This window comes from Chiloscyllium plagiosum, unplaced genomic scaffold, assembly GCF_037043375.1.
Source record: "Chiloscyllium plagiosum isolate Xiang-an unplaced genomic scaffold, Cpla_swu_hap1 HiC_scaffold_45, whole genome shotgun sequence".
Taxonomy (NCBI): Eukaryota; Metazoa; Chordata; class Chondrichthyes; order Orectolobiformes; family Hemiscylliidae; genus Chiloscyllium; species Chiloscyllium plagiosum.
The window spans coordinates 40,935,331-40,953,591 of NW_028270183.1; the positions used below are offsets into that span (position 1 = coordinate 40,935,331).

Below are 18,261 nucleotides of genomic sequence, written 5' to 3' on the forward strand. Positions count from 1 at the left end.
TTCCAGCACCACTTTAATCGAGACTCCGATTTCCAACGTCTGCAGTACCTACTTCTGCCTTTTCTTGACAGTCGGCCTAGTAGATTGATTCGATTCTTGGGTTGTTGGCCTTTGTGATTATCCGGGCCGATTCACCATTCTCTGTAACCGATCTTGAATGGTACAGGTGACATGCCAGGCAGGGATATATCCAGACAGAATGCTCTCGATGGGGCACTTATAAAGATTGGCAAGGGTATTCGCCTCCATGCCAAATTTGCTCAGCTGCTTGAGGAAGAAGAGACGTTGTTGGGCCTTTGTAACCAGTGTGTCCACATGAAGAGTGCAAGAAAGCTTGTTGTGGATGAGCACTGCTAGGAGCTTGACTCCCTCCACTCGTTTTACTTCTGTGCTGTTAACGTGCATGTGAGCGGAAGTAACAACCAGTCGAAAGTCAGTAATGAACTCCTTGGTTGTAGATGGGAAGTAATGCACATTTTCGCTTAATTTATGTAGTGTGAAAGATGGTTGACTGTGTTCTCAGCGAAGAAATAGCAAGGCATCTCGGTAGAAATTGTCCATTTGGGCAGACGCAGCATGGGTTCATGAAGGGCAGGACATGCTTGTCAAATATTTTGGAATTCTCTGAAGACACTACGAACAAGGTGGGCTCTGGGGACCCTGTGGATATAGTGTATGTATGATTTCCAAAAGGCCCTTGGCAAGGTGCCGAACAAGAGGCAGCTGTATAACAAAAAAGATGTATATCGTTAGGATAAGGTATCAGCATGGGTAGAGGATTGGTTACCTAGCACAAAATATGGGAGGGAAGGGTCACCACAAATGTTCCTGTTGACCTCATCTGCAGGAAGTTCATCTAAACCTAATTCCTCGAAAAACACATTAGGGAACTGTAGCTGGAGCTGGATGAACTTTGGATCATTTGGGAGGAAGACGGGCTTGAAAAGAGTTACAGTGAGATAATCACATCTCAGGCACAAAAAAGAAAGCAAATGGTGTACAGAGAAAAACGGATACAGAACCTACAGAGAGTATAGTGATTCCATATGGCCGGTTCCCACATTATTACATTAAATTTTCTATACAACGATCCAAACAAATACTGATTTGTTTTGGCACAAAAACCTTTGAAAAGGTTTAACTTTTCACCCAACTTAACATATGTTTATCATTTTCCAGTAATCACAATGCAAAGTAAGCATCATTTACTTTAAACATTGTTTGCTTTCCAATATTTCTTCACTGCAATTCAATATCAGAAATCATTTATTTACTTAGTATTTAAAGCTCATGTAGAATTATTGTCATGCTTAATTGTTGGCAACTACCTGAAGCGCGAACGTTTTATTGAGAAATTAAATGTATTAATTATATTTCACGAACAAAACGTCTCGTAGCTTGTTGAATCATTTGCCCAATGCGGATATGTAATCGTACAGTGCTCAACCACTTCGGAAATATTACACCGTCAATTTAATATTGACATTAAACATGAAATCTTGATCACCACAAGAATCAGACAACATATTCTTTGTTCGGTACAAGATAAATTTAACTTTCTTTGTTTTTGTATCATACAGCGTTGACATGTGTTTACATTTTAATTCCATAGATACGTTCACAACGTTATTGTTTTCAGAGATAATGGAAATAATGTTCGTAGAATACTTGTGGTGCACATCTTAAGTATTCCCCAATTCACGAAACATGGTAAGTATTATTGTTCAGTCAACCTTGCAATTACGATCAACACTGAAAGTGGATTCCAAAAGACTTGAATTCAGGCAGTGTTAATCGACCTCACAACTGTATATAATTCTGCATTACACATCGGCCCATGCCTGCATCTGTCCAAAGATCTTCCAATCTGGGTCAGGACAATCATTCAAGTATTCCTTCACAACTGTGGGAAACGAGCAAAAGACTATCACTGTTATCAAAGTAGATACAAATGCTGTCAAATTGGATTCCAATACCTGGCCAACAATCACTTCTTACAAACTCATCTCCAGTTAATGCCTGGCACGTGGAACAGATGTTTGGACATGGGGTGCAGAATCACATCATTCAAGTTACTTATGTTGATGACATCAGGCGTGCCTCCAAGACTCCATTCAACTGCACCCTGGACCAGACCCTGGATGAGACTTGGTTGAGAGAAGTCAGCTTGAGCAACTCAATATACTGTGTATAGGAATGAGAAGCAGGAGAAGACAGTGCGCAACTGTGCCAATAGTTGTATGGTTCAGGTAATAACTCGAGATTACAACCTTCTTTGTTCTGCTTCTTAATTTATCTCCTGGCTGTTCATATTCCCTTAGCCGAACCTCTTCTTTGTATCTATTTATGTCAATAGTGCCTATGTGGACCATGATAACTGGATTTTGACCCTCCGACTCCAGGTTCCTCAGCAGCTCAGATGAAATATTACGAAACTGAGCACAATGTAGGCAATACAACCATTGGGACGCTCACCCATGATCATAAATAAGAGTTTCAATGCCCCTAACAATACTGGCACAATAGAACATTTCTCTTCTCTCTCCAACTTGAATGGCTCCTTGCGCTACGTTGTTGTGGTCAGTCCCCATTGCTATCTATACTGGGAGCAAGTCTCTTGTTCCTATTGGACATGAACAAGAACAAGGTTGGAGGCTCCTGCAACTCTCCCTCCTGGATTCCTCTAGGGATCCTGAGTCAAAGCCGCGCATTTCCTTCGCTGACTACTGGCTGTATTAGAGTTAGTTAGTGTAGGTGATGTGACTGTTGACTGAAACACTTCATCCAGGTACCTGTCCCTCACTCTATTGCGTTTCAAAGTCCAAAGCTCAGACTGAAGCTCATCAAATCTGAGCATGAATTCCTCTGTCAACCAACATCAAAAACCGACGTGGTCAGTGGGAACCGCAATGGGTTCCAGCAGCTCCCAGATCACGCAAAATCAACACATCACTTGATCCTGCAGTCTAATATTATTTACCTACTTTTGACCGTTTTAAAATCTGTTTTGATATCTCTGCTTACTATCTAAATCTGAAATCAAGCTACGATCTAAAGTTTAACAAAGTTTCAATCTAACACAGCCTCAAATTTAATACAGATCCTGTCATCGCCAGTCAAATCACAACCTTGCATTAACATCACTTTTCAGCTCCTCCTCAGTCAAATCAAATGCAATCAGATACTCATATCTTCCCAGAATGCAGTCCAACTTATTCTCGCACAGCTCTGCTCGTGAAGTGAAGGCTGCAAATGCCCGAGAAAGGCATTTATTTATTGTACCTTCCCAGGCTGCTCTCCTCTCTGTCACTCAGCTCTGCTTCCGAAGTGAAAGCCACAAAGCCACGAGGTACGTTTTGTAGATCACTTCTCTACCCAGGCTTCCCATTGGTTTCCTCCTATGAAGCTCCACTCCTGAAGTGAAGTAAGTATATCCTCGTTAAGATTTATATCACTTACCTTCCCACGCTGCTCTGCGGCTCTCTGCCGCTCAGCTCCATTCCAGAAATGAGGTCTGCAAATCCCCGAGGTATTTTTTAATGTCACTTACTGGGCCGGACTACTCTCCGGCTCCCAGTTACTTAGTTCTGCTCCTGGAGTGAAGACCCGCAAATCCCAGAGGAAAGCATTTCTATCAGTTAACTTCCCAGGATTCCTTATGGCTCACTACCGCTCAACCCCGCTCCTGAAATGAGGCCTATAAACACATTCAAAGGTATGTTCTCCTCGCAACGGCCTGTGAATGTGTGCAATTCTGTTTCCGAGCAGTCGTCTCTGAGCCCATTCCAGATCTATTCCCCGAGCAATGGCCTATTAACCCATCCCACCTCTGGTCTCCCAGCAAATGCCTGTGACCCCATTCCAACTGTGTTCTCTTCGCAATGACCTGGACACATATTCCCACTTTGTTCACCTACCAAAAGCTTATGAACCCATCCGCAATCTCTTACTCAAGCAACAGCCTGTGAAATAATTTCCATTTTGTTTCCTATCTACAGCCTGGGAACTGATTTTTACTCTGTTCTCCCAGCAATGGCCTGTGCATCCACTGCTGCTGTGCTACTCTAGTAATGGCTTGCGAACCAATTCTCACTCAGTTCCTCGAACAATGGTGTCTAAAGGCATCCCCATCAATCGCCCAGCAAAGGCCTGCGAATCCATTCCAACTCTGGTCTGTTAGCAATGGTTTGTGAACATCTTCCAACTCTAATGCTTATTCGTGGCTTCCCAACCCAAACCCAAATTCGTCCCCTCGAAACGGCCTGTGGAACTATCCCCAGTTTGTTCTCCCATCAACGGTTTGTGAAAACTATTCCATTCACATCTCGTAGCAAGAGGCTGAGAAACGATTCCATCCTGTTTCCCAAGCACTGCCATGAGAACGAATAGCCACTCTGCTCCCCTGGAAACACTGTAGGAACCTATCAGCACCCCTTTCCGCTCGCATCATTTTCCCCTTGCCTGTAAACATACGCCCAATTTTGTTATACTACCAATGGCATGTCAACTCATGCACACTCTGCTCTCCACCACTGGGCTATGATCCCATCTCCAATCTGTTCTCCCAACTACAGACTGTGAACTCATCACCATTCTGCTTTCTGAACAAGGGCCTGGGAACTAATCCCCACTGGTATTATCTCGGAACGGTCTGTGAACCCAACACCAGCCTAACCTCCTGCAAACCGCCAGTGAATCCGTTCCCACTCTGTTCTCCTTGTAAAAGTCTGGGAAACCATCCCTACTGTGTTTATCTTGCAACAGTCTGTAAACACTCACTCACTCTTTTCCCCTCGCAACAACCTATGAACCAATCCCCATTCTGTTTACAAGCCATGGTCTGTGAAGTTATTCTTGCTCTTCTCTCCCAGCAACCGTCTGTGAGCCCATTTGCACCCTGTATACCTAGCAAAGGTATGTGGACAAATCTCCATTCTCTTCAAAAAGCAACAACCACTGAACCCATCTTCACAAATTTTCCCTAGCCTGTGAACATATTCCCACTCAGTTGCACTCGTTATGGCTTGTGGTCCAGTTCCCGCTCTTTCTGGTAGCAACGGGTTGCAGAACCATCCTCACTTTGTTTTACTAAAAACAACGTTTGAGTATATCTCCACTGTGTTTACCAAAACGCGGCCTGCAAATCAATCCCTATACTCTTCACCGAGAAAAGGTCTGTGAAGAAATGCAAACATTAATCTCCGAAGGACCACTCGTGTACACATCGTGACATTTTCCCCAGCCTTTGAACATATTCCCAACTTATTATCCGACCAACAACTTGTGAACCAATCCTGTCTCAGTACTCAAAACAATGGAATGTTCAAAATTCCTCAATCTGTTCTCCGAGCAGAGGCCTATGAACGGATCTTCACTCTGTTTCCGCCAGCCATGGATGTGAACCCATTCCCACTCTATTCCCTGAGAAACAGCCGGCGAACCCATTTCCACTCTATTCCCTGAAGAATATATTTTGAATCCATCCCGTTTCTATTCTCCGAGCAACGGTCTGTTAACCCGTAACCCCAGTTTTCTCCTAACAACGGTCAACCAATCGCCATGCTGTTCTCCTGGCAGCAGAGTATGCACTCATCCCCACCCTGTTCTCCTAGCAAAGGCCAGTACGCCCATCCCAATTTTGTTCACCACGCAGGGGTCTGTAAACGAATCCTCACTCTGTTCCCCAGCAATAACGTGTGAAAACATTTTTGCTCTGTAACACAAGCAACATCCAGTGAAACCTTTTTCACTCTCTCCTCCGATTAAAAGCCTACTAACCCAACCACAAGGCTGTCTACTCAGATCGGTCTGTGAACCCATCACAAGCGTGAACTCCACTGAACTGCACTGTTCCCGAGCAAGGACACGCTACATCATCCCCAGTCTGTTCCCTCACAACAGCCTGTGAACCCATCCTCATTCACTTCCCCAATGTGTTCTCTGAGAAATGGCTGAGCTATGAGCTGTTAACCGATCCTCAGGGCTATTCCTTCACAACGGGCTGTGAACACATCACCAGTCCAATCTCCTATGAACGACAAGTGAACCAATTGTTATTCTGTTCTGCCAGCAATTCCCTGGGAAAGCATACCCACTGCACTCCTCTCGCAACGGCCTTTTTGTGTTTGCATTCCAACAGCCTGTGAAATAATTTCCAGTACATTTTTTTAGGTAGGGTTTGTTTACCAGTTATTACTCTGTTTTCCCCAGCAAAGGTATGGGGACCCATCCACACTCTGCTCGCCTGGCAACAGCCCGTGAGACTATACCCACTCTATTATCCTAGCAACGAACCTTGAACCCATCCCCAGCCTCTTCACCGTCGCCACTCTGTTCCACTAGAAACATCCTGTGAACCCATCGGCACCATATTCCCAAGCATAATAATATATCTCACGCTGGTATCCTAACAACAACTTGTGAACCCTTCCCCAATCTGCGCCTCATCAATGGCCAATAAGCCAATCACCGCGGTGGGCATGGCGAGGGTAAGCGAATGGGAGAGAGCGAGATTGGGAGGTGAAAAGAATGCAAGATGGAGGCAGAATGAAATAGAATGGAGGAGGGTGCGTGACACCAGAGGTGAAGCAAGGATCTAGTGACTCCAATCCAACTCCAGTCTCCCAGCAACAGCCCGTGAGACTATACCCACTCTATTAGCCTAGCAACGGCCCTTGAGCCCATCCACAGTGGCACAGTGGTTAGTACTGCTTTCTCACAGCTTCAGAGACCCGGGTTCAATTCCCACCTCAGGCAACTGACTGTGTGGAGTTTGCGCATTCTCCCCGTAGCTGCGTGGGTTTCCTCCGCGTGCTCCGGTTTCCTCCCACAGTACAAAAGAAAAGTGTGCAGGTTAGGTGAATTGACCATGCTAAATTGCCCGTAGTGTTAGGCGAAGGGGTAAATGTAAGGGAATGAGTCTGGGTGGGTAGCGCTTCGGCGAGTCGGTGTGGGCTTGTTGGGCCGACGGGCCTGTTTCCACACTGTAAGTAATCTTAAAAAAGAACTCCAGATCTCGGTTAATGATCCCTCCCCTACCCGGAAGACCAGGACTTGGGGCCGGTTCTGCCTTTCTTTAGCTTAGCTCCTTCAACAAAAGGACAAAAATATACAGTTCACTCTGCTGTTTGTCACTTTTTAAAGAACATCTTTATTATTTACAAATTTAAAGAAGAGTCAATCAGTTGAATGGTGTCTTTTCTCAGTGCCGCTGCGTTCAGAGAAACACTGAAATGTGTCCCTGTAACCCCCTTTCGGATACGTTTGGACAAACTAGCAATGCCCTCACTCTGTTATCTTACCAAGGGCTGCTTCATTGTGAAACATTGAATTAAAATTAAGAAATTCCGGATGGATTGATTAATGAGTGAATTTAATGCATTGCTGAATTTGGATAAACGGATATTTCAGCACATTCTTCAGCTGCTGTCTGAACTTAGTCTGGGTCACGACATAAATAGCAGTGTTTGTGCAGCAACTGAGGAGCTGTAGCATGAAGCCCAATTCCCGCACAAAGTAATCGAGATACACAGACACATACCGCAAATCATCCATCCGATACCAAACAGAATACACGACAAACGTTGACCATAAAAGGATGAAATTTCCCGAGATCGCAAACAGTAATGTGATGGATTTTTTTCGATTTCTCATTTCTGTGTCACACTGAGCGTCCCCATTGGTGTGAGCCCGGAGTCTCCTGCGTGCTCTGCTTCTCACTAAAATATGTCTGATGGTGAAAACATTGAGCAGCAGAATCAGGAGAAATGGGAGAACCGGGGTTAGGATGTGATGGAGGAACTCGATTACGACCCATACCCGAGAGTAACGGACATAGATTGCTCCCTCACAAAACCAGGGGATGTTCACGAGCCAATACCGACCTGTAAACATAAAATACCAGAAAATGTTCTTTAAACAGCTCAGCACTGTCACTGTTCCCAGAACCACAGCTGCCGTTTTCTCACAGCAATATTTACTTTTCATCTTCTGGCAACAAATGGCCACAAATCGGTCAAAGGTGAAAGTGACGGTGAACCAGACGGAACAGTCAGTGGCTGCATAAAGCAGGACGGCGTGGATATTACACACGGGGACAGACCTCAGGAAATTAAACTGCTCCATAAAAACAATAGGAATGTGCCTCAATATCAGGTCTAGGATAATAACCAGTAGATCCGCCACTGACATCGCCCCCAGGTAACGACTGACACATGGAGTCAATCCGCAATCTTTACAAAGCAGGATGTAGAACGTCACTATATTAACTGTGAAGGAGGAAAACAAACAAATTATACATAAGTCTGGTGAAAAAGTTATCAGCTTGATTAGATTACATTACAGCGTGGAAACAGGCCCTTCGGCTCAACAAGTCCACACCGACCCGCCGAAGCGCAACCCACCCATAACCCTACATTTACCCCTTACCTAACACTACGGGCAATTTAGCACGGCCAATTCACCTGACCTGCACATCTTTGGACTGTGGGAGCAAACCCACGCAGACACGGGGAGAACGTGCAAATTCCACACAGTCAGCCGCCTGAGGCAGGGATTGAACCCGGATCTCAGGCGCTGTGAGGCAGCAGTGCTAACCACTGTGCCACCGTGCCATCCACACGGGTACCCAATGAGATTTTCAAATATGTCGCTATTTCACAGTATTAATGATGTAATTGTGCCTGAAATAATGAATGTTAAATTCTGAATTACTTGCAAATATGCGATGAAAAACGCAAGGATTCCTCCATTTTCCAATATTCAGACTCACATATTTAAGAACAGATGGTTCCGAAGATATTCCCACACCCACACGATCACTCAGCAACAGAAATAGGCCATTTACTTCCAGTTCCTAACACTGAGGGTGAAAACGTTGCTATACTGAATGATTCTTTCTCTGTTTCTTGCAGACAGACTAATGTTGGAAATTTCTGTCTATTAGTATAAATTTTGGTCGATCCTAGTTAGAGAAGATATGTAGACGCAGGGAAAATGCATTTCTTTCTTTGACTGTCTGAGCTGACTTCGAAACCTTGTCTCCTTCTACCTAGAATGGGATCTCTTCCAGTGGGATCTGATTTTTATTTCAATTAATTGACGTCCGGCCGTAAACAAATACTGTCAGTTATGGAATGTTTTGGAACATGTCGTTTTTGAAAGATTTTGTGGAATTTTAGTTATAGAACTTTCGGGGGAATGCCAGTTATTGAATTTTCCCGAGTTTTTATGATGGAATGTTCTGGAGAATATCAATGTAAAATGTTTCAGTGAATGCCCTCGGGAAAATCGGTGCTAGAATGTTCTCGAGAAATTCTCTTGTATAATGCGACGTAGTCATAAAGACCCACATCACATAGGCCATTTTGTCCATTAAGTCTGGTGAGATGGCCTCAGCCTCGCCAATTAAAACATTGCATGGACCATTTGATAAAAGATCTTCCTTTTATGATTAGATAGATTTCACCCCTTATATGGGATTCTCTCCCGCTTTTTTTGCAGTTGTTTATAACACTCGCAGCTGTAAAATGTTCTGGATATTCAGTTCCCAGTTTGAGTCACCCTAAAACCATATCTCTACAATCTTATTGAATCATATCCAGGTACCTCAATTTATATGTAGGGAATTCCTCAATCTTCCTTGGGAATACAAAGCATATTGAGATAGGATGACTTTCAAACAGCTTTGTAACTTTTATTTGCAACGGTCAAGAAACAGTCCGCCATCGTCACATTCAGAATAAGACTTGAAGGGCAAAATCTCATTAAACACCGTCATCATTTGGTATAGCTTCTCCCATCAGTGATGATGGCACAGTCAGGAAAGAGTTGCACTGGAATTCCACAACGTTGATTCCAAATCTAAGATGGTTTCATCGTTCAAAATAACATCCTGATAATTGACTTCTACTGCACTGCACACCAGCCCGCGGTGACAAATCAGTTCTCCTCGATTTTCGAATCAAATCGGAAGAAACATTCGGGGGACAAGGACACAGAACGTATGGTGCAGGCCCGTCAGTGACTGAGCAGCGCGAGGCGAAGCATACATCGCAGCCAGACTTTGGGAAGTTTTCAGTGAACCAAAAGAAGGGGACATTATCACCAAGCTACTTCCTCCATATGTAACAGTCCCTCACAGTACCTATGGCAGTGCGAGCACACAATACTGGCAGAGGTACAGTCTCAGCGTCATATCGAAGGTACCATGCACTGTGTGGTAACTGCTGCGACGTAAGGCATACTTCCAAAGGGCGGAGCATATCGAAACTGGCTATCCATGAGATACTGTGAGCAACAGGATCTGCAGCATTAATGCCGTTCCCTCCAAAACTAGGTCAGAAGTGGGCTGTTCACTGATGATTCCAACATATTCAGCATCATTCAGGAACACTCCTCCTTTGAAGCAATCTATTAAGGCAATCAAGCGTTCAGCCAGGAACAGAATGAAGCCTTTTAGTCATTCTAGGCTGTTATTCAGAAACTGGAACAGATCTTTCGTTATGCCATGCCTGACACGCAGGTGATATCAGGAAACATCCCATCTTTCATAGCTGCTACATAGGAGTCAGGGGAGTACAGGTTAATGCAGCAGAAGCAGGATAATTTGCCTTTATCAGTTTAAAGTAAATTACCGACTGCGTTCATACAGTGGTCTGTGCTGGTTTCTCAATTATTTACAACTTTAGACAAATGGGACAAATGCATTCAAACTATGTTTGTCAATGACTGTAAGATAGTCAGGAAATCAAGTTATCAAGAGGAGGTAGATCATCTGTAAATGGATAAAGGAAGGGCAACAGTTTCGGAAATGGAATAAAACGTGGGTAGCTGTGAACCTGCAAATATTTCAGTAATAATAAAGTCTATATATATTACACAAATGGTTGAGTCTATAGGACTCAGTGGTTCAGTGTGTACTGGAAAGTGCTCTCTGACCCGTTCACACACGTTGCTCCATCTCCCTGATGGCCTGCTTCTTGATGCTACCAGAAACCCCATTTCTCTCAGTGCGCACCGTGCATTTTCATATGTTTGTTTAGCGGTAGGGTGGTCAGAGGGACAGTGTCTTGAACCATCTGTCATGTGGGTGGACTTTATCTGAGATGCAACCATTCTTTTCGACGTGGAGATCCAAAGACGATATGAACGGCTGATTGTTTCTGATTGAAGAGTCTGTACCTCCTGCCAAGCCTGTTGGTTTTAAGTAACATGAGGTACTGAGTATGGTCACTTGATGAAGGTGATGCACTCTCAAAGATTGTGATTTCAAATTAACCTGTTAGACTACAAAGTGGTGACAAGCTACATCTGACATTTGTCCCCCTCCGACTATAATGGAGTGCGATTTTGCAGGCTCCAATGACAGGAATAAGAAAATATCAACAAACACATCGAGTTAGACCATATCTACTCCCCCCTGAAAAAGGAAGTGACCTCATCACAGGAAATGACACCACCACAGAAAATGACATCACAAACCCAAAGAAACCCAAGCATATAAATAGAAAGCAGGAAGTAACAGCACTGCTCGCCTGAGGCCCACTGAAGCAGTTACCTAGTAGGGTGACGAAACGTCTGTAAATGAACCCTCCAGCTCAGCGAACAAACCGGCATTCAGAACCTCAACCTCAGCGCCAAATCTTCTCAAAACTCGCTATAAGAAAATAAAATCAAGACATTGAAACATCAGCTGAAACCTTTACTTCGACCATACTCGGAATTCACCTCGTAGAACCAGCTCATACCTCTTTTTAAAATTCACTCGCACGATATGATCATAAATAGCTAGGCCAGCAGTCATTGCTGATCCCTAATTGCCCAGAGTCAACCACATAGCTGTGGATCTTGACTCGCTTGTTGGCATAGCTTTGTACTGGTCAGTTGATTTCTTACTAAGTTAATTGTTTTTTTTTGATGAGGTGACTGAAACGATCGCTGAGAGCAGAGCAGTGTTTGCAGATTACAATAATTTTATAAATGCTTTCGACAAGTTCCCTCCTGGTAGGTTCAGTCAGAAAATTAAGATTCAGGGGATCTATGGTGATTTAGCTGAATGGATTCCGAACAGGTTTGCCCATAGAAGACAGAGTGTAGTGATTAAAGGTTGACTTTCAGGTGTGACGTTTGTGACGAGTGATGTTCTACAGCGATCCGAACAGGGAACTCTATTGTTTTATAGATGTCAATGATTTAGGTGAAAATGTACATAGGTGGGTTCTTAAGTTTGCATGGAGTTGGGGATAGTGCATAGGGTGAAGAAAGTATACAACGGGAGGTACGAACTGAGAAATCTCTACCGTGAGCCCAAAGGTCTTTTAAAATCGCACTAGTGCCAGGTCCAATGGAATATTCGAGTGATGAGGACCTCCAAACGTGGAGAATGGTCGAAACAGGATGGCATTGAAACTACAAACCCATGCGGTTGGGTAGGTAGTTAATTTGGTGAGTTTGGGAAGATAACAATACACATACCACGATAAGGTCGGCATGGTGGCTCAGTGGTTCACACGGTTGCCTCATAGCACCAGGGTCCCAGGTTCGATTCCAGCCTCAGGCAACTGTCTGTGTGGAGTTGCACATTCTCCCCGTGTCTGCGTGGGTTTCCTCCGGGTGGTTTGGTTTCTTCCCACAGTCCAAAGATGTGCAGAACAAGTGAATTGGCTATGGCGGTTGAAAAATATTCACTCTCTCTGCTTCAACTTCTCTTTCGGTAGGAGAGTTCAAAAAACTCACAATACACAGAGAAAATAAAATAAATCCACTCACCACTGCGATACATTGAGGAAGGATTTCTTAGACGATAAAAAAAGACATAAAATGCGCCCGTTAGCTATCAATCAACTTTGTAAAAAGGACGTTTTGCTGCAGCAGTAACAAATCTTACTGAGAACACATCCAGAGGAGTGCATGCAATCTGATTTTTCTGTTGTTGGCACTCCAGAGATGGAGTATAAAAACAGTGGAACCCATTTAAAGATGTTTCACTTATATAGGGTGAAGGACGTATATTACCAACGTTCTTCGGGTTATCATTGGAAAAAAAGGCGATTTTATTTATTCATCCAATTTCTTGAGGCGAACGGCTCAGATCAATACTCGACTGATGTTTGTGCAGTCTAAATATGTTGTCATTAGACGTTTCTCTTTTTTGAGGATCGTTTTTCAAAAATAAACCAGTTCATTTTTTCTGGCTGATGAAGGAAATTTAGTGACTTGTTCCTGTCACTCAAACTGATTCAGTCCGATAACTTTACCATTGGGAACTTAATGGTTGGAACGAAGTTGACGAGGTTGAGTACGAGGTTATCTGGACCAATCAGGAAAGGTCTGGCTGACAAATCACCACTGTCTGGATAGAATTTCACATTGGCGCCAAGTTCCTGTTCTTCCCGACGGAAACTGTGCCCCACAACCATTGCCGCCACGATAATTTCATTTTTGTCCCTCTCAGGTTGATGACATGGTGGGCCCTGCACAGAGTGCTGCTGCAAAATATTCTCCTCTTTTCCATCTTTTTCTTTCACTGTGTCTCACACCTGCACACACGAAACTTTTATGCTGTGGAAAACACAAGCACTACCACAGTTCAGCGGTAGTGTAGGGCTAAAGGAGAAGGAAAAACATATCACCTCTATTTAGACGGAATTTTACATTGGCTCCAAGGCCTTGTACTTCCACAGAAAACGGTGTCCGACAACCGGAGTAGCCTCCACAATTTCATGTTTGTCCCACTCAGGGATGTGACAAGGTGCGCCCTCCACTGAATTCTACTGCACACTGTCCACCTGTTTTACCACATCCACTGCCCAGACGCGCCTTAGAGTGCCCATTTGCCACCAGAATGTGGGGATCCTTAGTGTCTGGATCTCTGTGCGGGAACCCTCCACCTTTCTCCCGGGGATCTAGGGAGGATGATGATGCATATAGCAGCCCCCTGCACCACAGATTGCGGTGGTTCACAGACTCTCAGCCCAACTGCTTGTTCTGCGGTGCTGTGGAGTTCGTAGCGCATGTATATGTTGTGCGTGGGCGCTGGCACTCTTTATTTTAATTTTCTAGTGAACCTTCTCCTCTGTTTTTGGCTGCACTTCAGTCCCAAGGTCATGGGCATCAGTGCGAAGGAGAACGTGTAGTTTAGATGCGTGTTTCTGTTCCTTGGCCAGGCCAAGTTGACCAGTAACAAATGCAGGCAACGGGTGTCAATTCCCTGTCCATCATCCGTGGCCACGTTCTAGTCCGGGTGTCTCTGGAGAAGGAGCAGACGGTGTCGGTCAACACCCTCGAGCTCTTCAGGGAGAGGTGGGCACTGCAAAGATTGAAGTGCTTTAATTCCCGTCCTACTCTCTTTTGATTTATTCCATTCACCTTTACGATCATGCAGCATTGCCCTTTGATGAGAAGGGCACTGTGTGACAGCGATCACCATGCTGTTTACTTTCTTCCTGGTGGTGGAAGAGAATAATGACGTATACACCTGCTGTATTTCACTGTCTCACACTTGCACACAGACATCATGTGGGCTGGGCAAAATATAACCACAACCTCTGTTAGGCGGTAATGGGGTGAGAAAAAAAGAAGCGAAATAGAAAAAGAACACAGAAAAAAGGTATAGCCAGGAGATAATCCGCACCTGTGTACTCGTGACTCTCAGATGGAAGGGCCATGACGGCGGGGGAGACGAGGGTCAGGGATGGCCATGGTCTGGGTTGGATATTGCTGGCAGATATAGAGAACAGGGCAGCGGTAGACATATGGTTCAAGGTCTCTGCCATTCGTTGCCTTTAAACAGCAGCACTCGGACTTGGCATAGTGAACCAGTTGGAGGATGTTCAGGTGTGTAGTGGAATCCCTTCTGTCATTACCCCTGTCCGGAAAGAATTTCACATTGGCTCTAAGTTCCCGTACTTCACACAGGAACCTCTGCCTCGCAACCTGAGCCGCATCGGAATTATAACTTTTGTTCCCCTCAGGGACGCTGGACAGACGACTGCTGCATTCCATTGAACTCTTTTCCCTCATCCAGCGCCCAGACACGCCTTTAATTGCCCATTTGTCACGCAGTGGTGGAGATCCCCAGTGGATGGCTCCTCACGCGACAGTCCTCCCCATTTTTCTTGGGAATTTGGAGTGGATTGTGGTTGTTCATGCACTCCTAGTGCAACTGCTTGTTTTGTGGACGTGTGGACTTCGTGGCCCATGTATGTATGAGGTGTGTGCGTTCTCACTCCCTTTTTAGTTTGCTGGAAAACCTTCTCCTCTCCTTTTTCTTGCATTTCCGTACCACTGTCCTAATTTTGGAGGCACCCGGTGTGCAGGGTGCACGTTATTTCTGAGGACCACCTGATGGTCTGCTCCTGGGCGTGGTGAAACTTGCCATGAACAGGTCCAGGCAGCAGGCCGGGGAGAGTGCCATTAGGGCGGACTGCCTGCTCCTCTTCTGTGGTTATGTTCGAGCCCGGGTGTCCCAGGAGAAGGAGTATGTCGTGTCCACCAACACACTTGAGCTGTCAGAGAGAAGTGGACACTGAAGGGAGTAGGGTATTTTGTGTTGCCATCCTCCTCAATTTTTACGTAATCTCTGCCACCCCTTCACTTTTTTGATCACGAAGCATTGCCCTTTAAGGAGAAGTGCACGCCTTGTTACTGGCCACTCCGATGCTTCCTTTCTTCCTGGTGGTGCAATGAAATAAAGATTTACACACATGTTGTTCTTCATTATGTCCTGCGCCTGCACACACACTACTTGGGAGCTGTGGAAAATATAAGCACGACCAGTGGTCGTGTGGGTGAAAATAAAAAGAAGAAATATATAAGTTAGAAATTTAGAATTTGCTCAGTTGAGGCGACTGTCCATTCTCGTACCAGCATAAAAAAACCCAAGGAGATTTAGAATCTTCTCTGTTTAGGTAACTGTCTCTGAGCTGGAAGGTCACACAGCCAATGTGCACTGCTGCTATTGGTTTCTTCTGAGGCGTTCAGTCTCTTTTTCTTTCCCTTTGTCTCAGAAAGACATTAGTTTTTTTTTGCTTTTGTTTTGCATTTTTGTTTCAGGATTTCTTTCTTTTTGTTTCCTTTTATTTTGACCTGTCTACAGGTGCAGAAGTGCTACCACCACCGCTGCTGCTGCTGCTGCAGCCTGGGTCTGTTTCTATTGCTGCAGTCTCGGCCTCGCCTATAGATCAACACTGTTGCTAGTGCCTGGGCCTTGACTCAGTCACTGCTGCATGGTACCCCACTCAGGCACAAGGAATGCTGTTTATGCCTGGGGCTTGCCTCCACCACGGCTTCCTAGAGCCTGCCTCCACCACTGCCGCCTGGTGCCTGCCTCCAACGCTGTTGACGGGGCTTTCCTCCGCTGCTGAGGACTTGGGCCTATGTCCACGCTGCTGCCTGGGATCTACCTCAACTACTGCACCCTGGGTTCCGCCCAGATGTAAGGAATATTCTGGCTTCCTGTGGCCTACCTCCACTGCTGCACCCAGGGACTTTCCCAGTCCTAAAGAGTAAGCAAAATATTGAACCAGGAGAGGGTAGTTCGGAGGACATTCTCCTGGGCCTGCTCCAGGGCTTGGTCAAACTGACGATTAACAGGTCCAGGCAGCGGGCAGTGGAAGTGGTCATTATAACCAATTGTGATACCGCTCTTTTATTGTTACGTCCATGCCAGGATTTTCCTTGGAGAATGAAAATGAGGTGTCTACCAATGCCATAGGTTTTTTCGAGATATGGGCACCATCCGTTGTGGAGTATTCTAATTCGCACTTCGACTCTATTTTGATTTATTCCCTGAACTCCCGTTGACTTTATGATCACGCCTCATTGCCCTTTGATCAGAAAGACACCGCCTGTCATTAGCCATTCCAGTGTTTCTTATCTTCCTGCCTGTTGCAGTGGACAATCTTCTGTGAGTGAACTATACATTTTACAGTAATGTAACTGGGTCTGGTTCACTGTAGACCGACCAGGCCTCTATGGAGACTGAACACCTGCCTATGTGCTGTGGGGGTGTGCATTTGCTGCCTTCAGGAGTGGTCTCTGCACACTGGCGCGGACTGTGCCTTCGGTTGTGGTCTCTATTTCTGACAATGGATTCTGCCTAATGACAAGTACAATATTTGTGACGATGCTGTCTGTGTATTAGAGTGGACTCTGTTCCTGAAAATGAAATCTGTAATCTGAAAATAACTTTTACGGTACTGGACTCTGTCCTGGAAGGGACTCTTGTTGTTAATTGATTCTGTCTTATTGCTTGCTGGGCTTATCAACTGCACTGTCTTGTGTGTCCCTGGTCTGGCAGACCTTACTGTGCGATGCAACGTTCATAAATTGGCCCGAAAGCTGTCTCCTGAAGAGCCGGAGAGAGTGTGGGCCATCCTGATGCCGGTGGCCCGGATAGCCAGATAGTGGGTAAGCCTTTCTGAGCGCAGTCATCACGAGAAGTGGTAATCAGTACGGGCTGTCCCAGAGGTAGTCAGAAGGCATGACAGAGCCACGAGAGACAGAATGCTTGTAGGGGTTCACAGAGATCTAGAAACCTTGTGGGCTGCCATGTGCGCCTTCATTCCAGGAAGGGGGGCATCCTGTCGTAGAGGTGAGCAAACTGTGTGTCCCCGTGGCCAAACGATAGTTAGGGATAGACCAAAATCCGGAAGGCGAGTAGGCGGTCGCACTACTATAACTTTGGGAGGTACTGATGTGGTCTTTCCTCGAGGTGGCCAGAAAACGTTAAAGGGTGATTAGGAAAGTTGGAAGGTGGGTATTCCATGCTGAACGATGTTGTCCTGGAGTTTGGCGATACAGGATGGGATGTTCTAGAAGTGGTCGGAGTGTGTGTCAGGGTGGACCGTGAGCCAGAACAGGCGGGGGGTACCAAAAGCAGGAAGGGGTGTTCGGGCGACTGCCTCTCAGTGACAGGAAGGTAGGAGGGACAGGTCGCTTGCTGGATTGTCAATGCTGTCTCTCTTACATGCAGAGTTTTATTTTTTACTTTATCAAACTGTCCCTTTGTGATTGCGTTTATTGTTTCCATCTTGATATTATAAAGTGCGATTCGAGGTTACCAGATGTCTTTGTAACCTAGTTGTATATTGGGGTTTAGGATCAGGCTTTGCCACCCCTTTCGCTATTTAATTCATGTTTCATGTGTACGGCTACGAATGTTAAGTGTTTGCAAATTGTACTGGTTAATAAAACAAAAAAGAACATAATCTGGAGGTTTAGAATCACCTCAGTTTAGGGAACTGTCTCTGATCTGGCTGG

General features: G+C 45.2%; 1 protein-coding gene across 1 annotated transcript in view; it reads right to left on the bottom strand.

Annotated features, from left to right (window-relative positions):
* Positions 1-7,359: 7,359 nt before the first annotated feature.
* The window catches only part of LOC148136491 (putative G protein-coupled receptor 139), a 30,346-nt gene continuing 19,444 nt past the window's right edge, over positions 7,360-18,261 (bottom strand). Inside the window, exon 2 of the mRNA XM_087983304.1 lies at positions 7,360-8,267. Coding sequence (XP_087839430.1) covers positions 7,360-8,267 — 908 coding nt within the window. The remainder of the gene's footprint in view (positions 8,268-18,261) is intronic.